The sequence below is a fragment of the Ahaetulla prasina genome, chromosome 2, assembly GCF_028640845.1.
Source record: "Ahaetulla prasina isolate Xishuangbanna chromosome 2, ASM2864084v1, whole genome shotgun sequence".
Lineage (NCBI taxonomy): Eukaryota > Metazoa > Chordata > Lepidosauria > Squamata > Colubridae > Ahaetulla > Ahaetulla prasina.
In genome coordinates, this window is record NC_080540.1 from 12483869 (window position 1) to 12496627 (window position 12759).

General features: G+C 43.1%; 1 protein-coding gene across 1 annotated transcript in view; it reads left to right on the forward strand.

Moving 5' to 3' along the window:
• LOC131192516 (complement C4-like) overlaps window positions 1-12507 on the forward strand; it is a 118000-nt gene extending 105493 nt beyond the window's left edge. The window contains exons 36-41 of the mRNA XM_058171725.1: window positions 1522-1627; window positions 3139-3228; window positions 5482-5574; window positions 7503-7586; window positions 8878-9010; window positions 10901-12507. Coding sequence (XP_058027708.1) covers window positions 1522-1627; window positions 3139-3228; window positions 5482-5574; window positions 7503-7586; window positions 8878-9010; window positions 10901-11042 — 648 coding nt within the window. The 3' untranslated portion in view covers window positions 11043-12507. The remainder of the gene's footprint in view (window positions 1-1521; window positions 1628-3138; window positions 3229-5481; window positions 5575-7502; window positions 7587-8877; window positions 9011-10900) is intronic.
• The last annotated feature ends 252 nt before the right edge of the window (window positions 12508-12759 follow it).

A 12759-nucleotide genomic window follows, 5' to 3' on the forward strand; every position in this document is an offset into this window, starting at 1 on the left:
ACATTTACAACACAATTGATGGTCAATATATCAATATAAATCATAAGGATTGCCAGCAACAAGTTATAGTCATACAGTCATAAGTAGAAAGAGATTGGTGATGGGAACTATGAAACGATTAATAGTAGTGCAGATTCAGTAAATAGTTTGACAGTGTTGATGGAATTATTTGTTTAGCAGAGTGATGGCCTTCGGGAAAAAACTGTTCTTGTGTCTAGTTGTTCTGGTGTGCAGTGCTCTATAGCGTCGTTTTGAGGGTAGGAGTTGAAACAGTTTATGTCCAGGATGCAAGGGATCTGCAAATATTTTCACGGCCCTCTTCTTGATTCGTGCAGTATACAGGTCCTCAATGGAAGGCAGATTCCAATGGAAGGCAAAAGAAGCCAGATTCACATAACTACTACAATTTGCTTACTAACTGCAGCTAAAAGATATAAAATTGGGCACGACTTACTTTTTATTTTTTATTTATTTTTATTTTTTTTATTTGCATTTATATCCCGCCCTTCTCCGAAGACTCAGGGCGGCTTACACTATGTCAAGCAATAGTCTTCATCCATTTGTATATTATATACAAAGTCAACTTTTATTGCCCCCAACAATCTGGGTCCTCATTTTACCTACCTTATAAAGGATGGAATGGCTTAATGGCTGCATGGCTTAGCAACAGAACTTCTATTCCGATTGGGGTTGTAAGTTGAGGACTACCTGTAAACCACTGATAACCGCCTTTTTAGACAATGCAGCTCCTTCCAAATGTTGGAGTCTTAATTTTGATCATCCTTGTGACTTTCTTTCTGAAGCTAATCTTCGTTCACTGTCTCGAACCATTGTTTGTAAAAGTGCTGATGCCCGGCTTCATTTGCCTTCTCCAAGCAGCAGCCCCTCCCCCCTCTGTGTGGACGATACATTCCCATCATCCTCAGCCAGCACAGTTCTTGTTTCTGCCGTCTGGAAATGACTGGAATTATAGCCATCGTGTCTGCAGTTCAGCACATTGGCGGGAGCTGAACTGCATATTACAACGAAGTCCCTGACTTATGACCACAATTGAGCCCAAAATGTGTGTTGCTACATGAAACATCAGTTGAGTGGATGTTGCCCCACATTACGACTTTTCTTGTCACAATTGTTAAGGGAATCATCACAGTTGTTACGTTAGCAAGGCGGCTGTTCGGTGAATCTGGCTGCCCCGTTGATTTTGCTTGTCAGCAGATCGTAAAAAGGGATCACATGACCCTGGGACACTGCAACTGTCATAAATATGAGTCAATTGCCAAGCGTCCGAATTTTGATCATGTGACCATTGGGGATTCTGTCAAAAGTGTGGAAAAATGGCCATAAATCACTTTTTTCAGTGCCATTGTTATTTTTGAACAGTCACTAAATGAACTGTTGTAAGACAAGGACTGCCTGTACATGGATCATCCGATTTGCCCCCGAATGGAGGATTCCATCCTAGATCACAGAAGAAAGGTAGAATATAACATTTTAAATTTAAATATTTCTCTTTGTTTCCAGGCACCACAATCCGGTCGTGAATGTATCGCTTTCAGGGCTAAACAGATAGTATCTGTGGGAAAACTACAACCAGCCAGCGCCACCATCTATGACTTCTACGAACCCCGTAAGTCAAAGCAAATAACAGTTGAGGAAAGGAAGGGGGAGCTGGTAGGATGCATTTTTAAAAAAAAAAATCAGTCTGTGGTGGGGGTACAACTGGTGTGTCACACACGTTGTGATGTCTCCAGAACAGGCATAACTATTTATTTGTAAAGATTATTTGTACCTGTTTCAAAAGGTATGCTAATTTTGTAGTACAGGTAATCCTTGATGTATGACCACAATTGGGAGTAGAATTTCAGCCATAAAGTGGCAGTCGTCAGTCAAGTCAGATCTGATTTTACAACAATTTGTACAACAGTTGTTAAGTGAATCACTAGGGTCCTTAAGTGTGTCACATAGTCTGTTAGTTTATTATTAGTCAATATTAGTTTGTTAATAAATATTACTTTTTATTTTTTATTTATTAATTTGTTAATTTTTATTTTTATTTGTTAATAAATATTACTGAAACTCCAAAGCACCTGAGGGTAGAACAAGAAGCAATGGGTGGAAACTAATCAAGGAAAGAAGCAACTCAGAACTAAGGAGAAATTTCCTGACAGTTAGAACAATTAATAAGTGGAACGACTTGCCTGCAGAAGTTGTGAATGCTTCAACACTGGAAATTTTTAAGAAAATGTTGGATAACCATCTGTCTGAGATGGTGTAGGGTTTCCTGCCTGGGCAGGGGGTTGGACTAGAAGGCCTCCAAGGTCCCTTTCAACTCTGTTGTTATATTATTATATTATTATTATATTATTAAAGCCAATACAGTTCTAGGCTGCATAAACAGAGGGATAGAATCAAGATCATGTGAAGTGTTGCTACCACTTTATAATGCCTTGGTAAGGCCACTCTTGGAATATTGCATCCAGTTTCGGTTGCTACGATGTAAAAAAGATGTGGAGATCCTAGAAAGAGCGCAGAGAAGAGCAACAAAGATGATTAGGGGACTGGAGGCTAAAACATATGAAGAACGGTTGCTGGAATTGGGTATGTCTAGTTTAATAAAAAGAAGGACTAGGGGAGACGTGATAGCAGTGTTCCGATATCTCAGGGGCTGCCACAAAGAAGAGGGAGTCAAAGCACCTGAAGGCAGGATAAGAAGGAATGGATGGAAACTCATTGAGAGAAGCAACCTAGAACTATGGAGAAATTTTCTGACAAAATAATTAATCAGTGGAACAACTTGCCTCCAGATGTTGCAACACTGGAAGTTTTTAAGAAGAGATTGGACAACCATTTGTCTGAAATGCTATAGGTTTCCTATCTGAGCGAGGTGGGAGTGGGGTTGGATAGAAGACCTCCAAAATCCTTTCCAACTCTGTTATTCTATTCTATTCTAAAGTCAGTTAGGAAGCTTAACAACCATGTTACTAACTTAACAACTGCAGCGATTCACTTAACGAATGTGGCAAGAAAAGTCATAAAATGGGACAAAACTCACTTAACAAATTTTGGGCTCAGTTGTGGTTGTAATTTGAAGACTACATGCATTATGTTCCTCTGACTATTCTACTCTCCCTCTCGTAGATCAACGTTGCAGTATCTTCTATGGTGCTCCCAATAAGCCACAGTATGTGTCCGCATTGTGCTCAGATGATGTCTGCCAGTGTGCTGAAGGTAAAGTTACCTGGACTTTAGATCAGGAGTGAAATGCTCCCGGTTCGGACCGGAATGCCTGATCCGGTAGCGATGGCGGCAGGTGGTTCAGAGAACCGGTAGCAAAAATCCCTCCCCCCCCCGCCCATGCCCAGTTGAGCTGCGCGACCATCAGGTTTTTTTTTAACTTTTAAAAGCATTTTTTCTTCATAGAGCAAAAGATGACAGCTGATTATCGCGCGGCTCAGCTGGGATCGTCAGAGCCTTTTAAAGGCTGAAGAAGTTGTAGAAAAAAATGCTTTTAAAAGTAAAAAAAAGTTGGCCACGCCCACCCAGTTACATTACACCCCCCACCAAGCCACGCCCTCAGAACCGGTAGTAGCAAATTTTACATTTCACCCCTGCTTTAGATCAATGGTTTTACGATCTCTACGTTCAGAGGAACACTTGGGCACATGCCCTCCTCCCTCCAAAGCACAAATACAACCCAAATTCACTTCCATATGATTAACCAGAAAGATGATTTTCAAGGATTATTTAAAATAATGCAGCTGATCTGCTGTCACTTGGAACTGGGTCTATGACAATTCGTTGAGGCCCACTCACCACCACAGCCAACTTGCTACAGGACAACTCACTGCGGGACAAGAATTATACTGATATCAAAGAAATGGTAGAATAGAATCTTTAAAGAAAGGATGCAAAAGGAGGGACAGAATGAAATCTGAATGACAAAAATCAAAACAAGGTTTTATTTCATTTTAAATAATTAAATTGAATTGATAAATTGTCCTGCCCGTGGCGAGTTGTCCTATGGGGAGTTGGCTGTGTCGAGTTGGCCGTAGCGAATTGGCCATGGAGAGTTGGCCACAGCAAGTTGACTGTGGCAAGTTGTCCCATTCCATTTGGAACCACCTGGTAGCTGGACAAAGGATTGTCCGAATGCTTCTCCTTTCAATCAGGAATACATACTTGTTAGTGACTTAATGAACCATCGGGATTACAACTGAGGAAGGAGGAATCAAAATAATATTGAGCCTTTCTAGTAATTGCCAAACCCAGCAGTGAGGCTGTTCTTCTTATAGAATAGAATAGAATTTTATTGGCCAAGTGTGATTGGACACACAAGGAATTTGTCTTGGTGCATATGCTCTCAGTGTACATAAAAGAAAAGATACGTTCATCAAGGTACAACATTTACAACACAATTGATGGTCAATATATCAATATAAATCATAAGGATTGCCAGCAACAAGTTATAGTCATACAGTCATAAGTGGAAAGAGATTGGTGATGGGAACTATGAGACGATTAATAGTAGTGCAGATTCAGTAAATAGTCTGACAGTGTTGATGGAATTATTTGTTTAGCAGAATGATGGCCTTCGGGAAAAAACTGTTCTTGTGTCTAGTTGTTCTTGCAGTGCAGTCCTCCAACCTTGTGGCTGTACAACTTTAATAATCTTGATGAACGTATCTTTTCTTTTATGTACACTGAGAGCATATGCACCAAGACAAATTCCTTGTGTGTCCAATCACACTTGGCCAATAAAATTCTATTCTATTCTATAAGTGTATTTTTTGGAACCTAATCAGAGTTATGCACTGGTGGAAATGCTCTATCCAAGGTCTGGTAGATGTCTGCATCACAACTGCCACCCCAGTCTTAAAATATCCATAGCCGCTGTGTTTGCTCCATGTACCCACAGTTAATACCATCTTTTCCCGAAAATAAGACCCTGTCTTTTACTTTTTTGAACCCCGAAAATAGCACTTAGGCTTATTTTTGGGGAGGTTTTATTATTTTGGGGCACGTGGAGCAAGAGGGGGCTCCTCTTGCCATCTTACCTCATTTCCAGCTCTGTCCCCCTAACCCTAACCAGAGGAATCGGCGGGGACCGGCTGTGCATGTGTTTAAATATCTTCATGGAGGGTTTATTTTCATGGGGGGCTTATTTTAGCGCATGCGCTCAAAAGCCCGATTATCAGGGGATGTCTTATTTTTGGGGAAAGAGGGTACTTAGTATAAAATTTCTGATGGATGATGCCAAAATAGCTACTCTTTTGGCTCGTTGAAGATGTGAAAATAATGCATATGTCCTGTTTTGTCCACTTTCTCCATTCTTTAACCAATAAAACAACTACCTAAACTCCCATGTTCCTGTCTAAAGAAATTAGATTGGTTTCTCAGCCATCTTGGAGTTAGATGCTAGATTCCCTCCCCTTTGATCAAGGGGGTATCCAGGAATCGGACCATATTTCTCCTACCAAACAGGTGCCTGCCCACGTTTGAAGCGTACACTGGAGGATGCAATCACGGAAGAGAAACGGATGAACTTTGCATGTTACAGTCCCCGTGTGCATTACGGTAAGAGTTGGGATTGGTCCTGGGAGCCTCACCCTCTGCGGCCTGTATATCTTGAACTGATTTCAATTTTCTTCCCTGAAAACCTGTAAATATTGCTTATGCTCACATCTGTGAAGACCTACCGTATTTTTCGGAGTATAAGACGCACCTTTCCCCCCCAAAAAAGAGAGTGAAAATCTGGGTGTGTCTTATACTCCGAGGGAGTATAAGGGAGTCGGGCTGTTCTCCAAAGCACCTGAGGGTAGAACAAGAAGCAATGGGTGGAAACTGATCAAAGAAAGAAGCAACTTAGAACTAAGGAGAAATTTCCTGACAGTTAGAACAATTAATAAGTGGAACGACTTGCCTGCAGAAGTTGTGAATGCTCCAACACTGGAAATTTTTAAGAAAATGTTGGATAACCATCTGACTGAGATGGTGTAGGGTTTCCTGCCTGGGCAGGGGGTTGGACTAGAAGGCCTCCAAGGTCCCTTCCAACTCTGTTGTTATGTTATGTTATGTCTTATACTACAAATGTAGTGCCACCCAGCCTCTCAAAAGGAGATTTTTACTTTTAATAGCATTTTTTCACAACTTATTCGGCCGAATAGGTTGCAAAAAAATGTTTTTAAAAGTAAAAAAAAAAAGATCACGCGCCACAGCTGATCACACGCATACATATCCCGCCCGCTGTTCTACTTACCCCTTGCCTCCTTTTGATGTGCACTGTGCATTTGGTGCACGGTGTGCATGGGCAGCCAGCAAACCGGCAGTAAACTGGTTCAGATATCACCGCTGGGTTGACTGGTTTTACCAAAAATGGGATCTTATAGCACTTATTTCCCACCTACCAGCTGGGAACTTTGGCAGGTGGCCCAATCCCTTCTTCTAAGATTCCATCCAAATTTGACCCATCCCCTCCAAATTAAAGGAAGTGGTAAGTAGCGGTTTTTTCCCCCCCTGCTGGTCAGTGATGTTTAAGTGTGACAGAAAACAAAGCCAGGAGAATCCATCATTCCTTTTGGTTAACTTGACCTCAAATAAATAATTCAGCGCTGCTTGCTGGACTCATTACTTAGCCCAAGGGTCAGCAACCTGCGGCTCTGGAGCCACATGTGGCTCTTTCATCCCTCTGCTGCAGCTCCCTGTCACTCAAAATAGGCACCATAACCGTCAATGTGCAACACCCACCGGCACATAATTTACTGAGCTTTTCGACCCCCAGTAGGCCTACCATGGATGAATTAAAGAAAAGGAAAGTTTCGGAAGAAAACAGAACATTTAATTCAACTAACATATGTTAGTTTTGTGGCTGCTCAGGAAATAGTCAGGCATGGGAAGAGTTTTGTGGCTCCCGGTGTTTTCTTTTCAGTAGGAAACAGGTCCAAATGGCTCTTTGAGTGTTTAAGATTGCCAACCCTTGACTCAGCCAAACAAGGATTAACAATGAAGGCCACAATGTGTATCCTGCCACCTCAGGGACAACACTTAGAATAACCGGGATAGCTCGGGCCGGGATAGCTCAGGCAGTAGAGAAGCCTGTTATTAGAACACAGAGCCTGCAATTACTGCAGGTTCGAGCCCAGCCCAAGGTTGACTCAGCCTTCCACCCTTTATAAGGTAGGTAAAATGAGGACCCAGATTGTTGGGGGGGCAATAAGTTGACTTTGTAAAAAAAATATACAAATAGAATGAGACTATTGCCTTATACATTGTAAGCCGCCCTGAGTCTTCGGAGAAGGGCGGGGTATAAATGTAAACAAACAAACAACAAACAACAAACAAACAAACAACAGAGCTGGAAGGGACCTTGGAGGTCTTCTAGTCCAACCCCCTGCTCAGGCAGGAAACCCTACGCCACTTCAGACGTGAACTTGATGATCTGGAAAAATCCTTAATTCTGACCATCCGTAAGGCAAAAGATGACAACTTTTGTCTCCTCTTTCTAGCATTCCTGGTTCGAGTGGAGCGCGAGAGCCAAGAAAGCGCCTTCCGGGTCTATGAAGTTAAAATCAAGGAGGCCCTGCAATTCAGTGAGTAATCCTTTTCATGGGGGTTTTGTTATCTCAGCTTTACTACCATAGGGAGGGGTCAAACGTGTCATCAGTCTCAAATCCCTTTGTTCCCACAAGAGACCTAAGTCCATCCCACTGTCAGACTGGCCCCAGTTTACCCCTTAGGAAAGAACGACCCTCGACTCCATAAGATTTAGAGAAAAGATACTTTTACTAGAGATGCTGAGTGCAGCATGGATGAAGCAAACTCTGAAGAAAAACCATGTGAAAATCATATACAGCATGGTAGTCCTTGCTTTGCAACAGTTCGTTTAGTGACCATTCAAAGTTATAACGTCACTGAAAAAAGTGATTTATGATAATTTTTCATACTTAAAGACTGTGGCAGCATCCCCATGGTCACATGATCAAAATTCAGACTGTTGGCAACGGACTCATATTTATGATGGTTGCAGTTGTCCCGGGGTCACGTGATCCCCTTTTGTGACCTTCTGACAAGCAAAGTCAATGAGGAAGCCAGATTCACTTCACAACCGGGTTACAAACCTAACAACTGCAGCGATTGACTTAGCAACTGTGGCAAGAAAGGCTGTAAAATGAGGAAAACTCACTTAACAACTGTCTTGCTTAACAACAGAAATTTTGGGCTCAATTGTGGTCATAGGTCAAGGACTACCTTTAGAAATAGGGCCAGTGGAAAGGAACACCACTGTTGTGGTCCTCCAGCAGCCTGTGGAGCTGGCAACGGAGTCAGGCAGCAATGAGGCTGAGGTGGGGCCAGGGCCATCGGGGAGTGAGGTGCAGACTCCAGAACCTCTAGAGGCTGACAGTAGTGAGGCAGAGGAACAGGAGGAGCCTGTTCCTAATGCACGCATGAGAAGAGCTGCCAGAAGGCAAGAGCAGCTCAAGCAAAGAGGACAACTCAGGAGTAGGGCCAAGAGATGATTGGCCCCTCCCATAAGGTTTAAAAGACCAGCAACGGCATTTGGGCTCTTTGCCGGAAAACAACATTGATAGCTTCATCTTGTCTTCTGAACATTTGCTAAGAAAGGCCCTTGGCAGTTTGCCTAATTGGACCAAGGTTGGTGATAGGACTGAGGAATTTGTGTTGGGAGGAATTTGCTTTAATTTAGTTGAACTACGCTGGGAATGAAGTAATTCTCAGCTGTTCAAATAAAATTTGTTTGTTTTTTCACTGACTGAGTTTCTTACTACCTACCGGGGCCTGGGTCACAACAACCACCTTGTTAGATGCCTTTAGGTATTTTTTGTTTCAGATTTTCAACCTTGGATTTCTTTCTCTCTGTAGCTACAGATTCCAGAATTGAAGTCGACCAGATCCGTCGCTTTGTCGTTCGGGCCGCTTGCAAGACCCGCTTGGCTGCCAGCAAAGAATATTTGTTGATGGGACGTGACGGGGAAACTCGTGATTCAAATAACCGGTAAGTCGGGAAACAAGAAAGGGAAATTCGGTGTGTGGTGTGTTGCAGTGGTGAAATGTAAAATTTGTTACTACCGGTTCTGTGGGTGTGGCTTGAGTTGTAATGTGACTGGGTGGGCGTGGCCAACTTTTTTTTTTCTGTTACTTTTAAAAGCATTTTTCTACAACCTCTTCGGCGGAAGAGGTTGTAGAAAAAATGCTTTTAAAAGGCTCTGACAATCCCAGCTGAGCCACGCGATCATCTGAGCCTTTTTTTTTTACTCTTAAAAGCATTTTTTCAGCCGAAGAAAAAATGCTTTTAAAACTTAAAAAAAACCGTCTGATGATCGCGCAGCTCAGCTGAGCACGGATGGGGGGGGAGGGATTTTTGTTACCGGTTCTCCGAACCACCTGCCACCATCGCTACCGGATCGGGCAATCTGGACCAAACCGGAAGCATTTTACCCCTGGTGTGTGGTTAGAAAGACAATAGTGACAGTCTTGAACTAATTACGTAATGTTAAGATTGCTGTTGTGCTATTACTCTTGGGTGGGTTTGTTTATATATCGATAAAAGGAAATGAGACAAAGCAAATTTACCAAAAATTAAAATACCTTAAAAACTAGTTACTACTACTTAAACTACTTAAAATCTATCTAACTAGTAGATTAGTTAGATAGGTGAACGCTAGAACGATGGATGGATGGATAGAGGGATGGATGGATAGAGAGAGGGATGATATATATATATATATATATATAGATAGATAGATAGATAGATAGATAGATAGATAGATAGATAGATAGATAGATAGATAGAAGAGAGAGAGAGAGAGAGAGAGAGAATGATAGGCAGGCAGGTGGACACAGTGGTGGGTCTGCATAGAATCTAGCCAATGGGGACACTGGAAGACCATTGTTGTGAGTGTTATTCTATAATGCCACTCATAGTTTTCTATCAGTTTTGGTGGTCCCTGACTCTCTGCCCTCAAGATGTGTGGCGGCTTCATAGCATACAACTGGCCAGTGGGTTCTACTTCCCTTGGCTGGATATCTCAGTGGCGTAAGGTTTCTTCCACAGAGGCTTCAGAGCACTTGTTGTGGTCCACCTCAAGGTCACTTCCCTAGACTCCAGAACAGGGGTGTCAAACTCAATTTCATTCAGGGCTGTGGTTGACCTCGGGGGGGGGGCTGGGCGTGGCCAACTAGATGGGCGTGGCCAACTGTGTGGGCATGGCCAGCTTGATGCCACTCCACAAACTGCTGGCATGTTTCCTCTTTGCATTGGGTAGACTGGGCTGAAGTGAAGCGGGCCGTCCCGTTACATTTTCCAGGATGGCCCCGCGGACCGGATTCAATCCGCGGTCCTTGTGTTTGACACCCCTGCTGTAGAGCAACTGGCAAGGCATACGGTAGTCATCCATTCTGATGAGATGTCCCACCAGGGGTGGCATTCACTTACCTTTGCTATCGGTTCGCAAATGGGAGTGCACACGCCACCTCCGCGAATGCGTAGGACCTGCACATGCACAGAGCATCAGAAATTGGCTGCGATGACGTCCGGGTAGGTAGGCGGAGCCTCCTGCAGCTGCTGCTACCGGTTCTCCCGAACCGGAGAGAACTGGCTGAATAGCACCACTGTGTCCCACGTAGGGGTGGGTTCTACTTACCTTTTTTACCAGTTCGCAACAGGATCGTCCACATGCGCAGATCGTCTATGACAACATCCAGGTGGGTGGGTGGAGCCTGCCCCCAGTTTTACTACTGGTTCGCAAGAACTGGGGGCAACCCACCACTGATCCCACCCATCTCATCTAGGTTCTGATAATCAGGGACTCGATGCTGCTTCTCAGGCCCTTTGGGGAAGGAGTGTCATGCCATACCTGTCATTCAATGTTCTTCCTTTCTGCAGCCCCCAGTATCTTCTGGATAAGAATTCCTGGATAGAAGAGATACCAGATCCTCGGCGTTGTAAAGCCACCCAGTATCGCAACACTTGCAGTCGCCTTGAGTCTTTCACCACTTCTTTTGGTATCAACGGCTGCCGCATCTGAGCCAAATAACCCCTTGGGCCTTTGACTAACCTGAAACACCAGGAACTACACCTCTTTTATGGAATATCCCCTGGCTGAAAACCTCCCCTTGAATGCTGTGTTGCGAGTCCCTTTAACACTTTGTGATTAGAGGACCTGAAGACACAAGAAGAGTCTGTCGGCATCAAACCAGAATAACAGAATTGGGAGGGACCTTGGAGGTCTTCTAGTCCAACCCCCTACTCAAGCAGGAGACCCTAATACCATTTCATACAAATGGCTGTCCAGTCTTTTCTTAAAAACCTCCAATGATGGAGCACCCACAATTTCTGGAGGCAAGTTATTCCACTGGTGAATTGTTCTAGTTGTCAGGAAATTTCTCCCTATTTCTAGGTTGGTTCATTCCTTGATCAGTTTTGTCGCTTCTTGCCTTGCCTTCGGGTGCTGTGGAGAATAGGGTGACCCCATCTTCTTTATGGCAGCCCCTTAGATATTGGAAGACTGCTATCATGCCAGTCCTAGCCCTTCTTTTCATCAGATTGGACATACCCAATTCCTACAACCGTTTTTCATACGTTTTAACCTCCAGCCCCCCTAATCGTCTTTCTTACTCTTCTCCGCATTGTTTCCAGAGTCTCTACATCTTTTTTTTTATACTGCAGCAACCAAAACTGGTTGCAATATTCCAAGTGTAGTTTTACCAAGACATTTGGTAAAGCAAACTGAAGCAATTTTTTACGAGAAAACAGCCAGACATTAAATTGCCTCTAAGTTGGGAGGTCTTTAGAAAGTGTTTCATTCTGTCCCAAATTATTGTTACTAAACAATCATTTCTGTTCTGGATGTGTGTCAATTTCAGTATTATTTTTTTCCTAGCCAAAGCCCTGTTTCACACCATCCACTGCATTGATTATTTATAATCGGAAGTGCTTTCCATCCGAGAATGAATTCTTTTCTGAACTCAACTCCACTTTTTCTTGAGGTTAAAAAAAATTAACCAAATTAACCAAATGCGGGTGTGTCATTGCTAAAAAGGAGGAAACAACCCCCACCCCTTTTCCACTCTCCTAATTTTGGGTTTCCCAGGGATTTATCACTATACGTTCAACTTTCTATTTGACTGGACGGGCCTCTGAATTGCACATTCTCTCACGTTCAAATGTTTATAACCCAACAGTCTTTTTGTCTGTTTCTGGAGAGCCTGAATTTCGATAAGTCCTAATTTTAAAAAGTATATAAAAATTCTCAGGGGTTTGCAATTTCACAAACCATAATTTTCAGTCATCTCCCTGGGCAGCACCTGAAACACCACCACCACCACCCTAAACTGAGCTACCCTTTCAGTAATCTGCTTAGCCATGCTGGTTAGGACTTAGGAATTCATAATCCAGTGTATCTAGACTACTTTTGACCAAATAGGTGAGTCTTACAACGAGTTGGCACTGTTTTGCACTACTTTTTCATGCAATAAAATAGTTTACTTTCATTTTGTTTCCTCTTGCCGTTTGTTAATTCTTGATTCTGCTGAGGATTCTGCCACTCCGTTCTGTGACTACCGTAATGGCAACTTTCTTCTATCCCAAGGCTGAAAAGGTAGAGATGGAAGGGAAATTTTATTTCTGCATGAACATGTGCGCTGGCCAGCTGATCATCATGCAAGCATACATACCAGAAACCCAGAAGAGTAGCTGGCCAGTGCGCATGCATGTGCTGGAAACCGGAAGTTCATTTTTGGGCA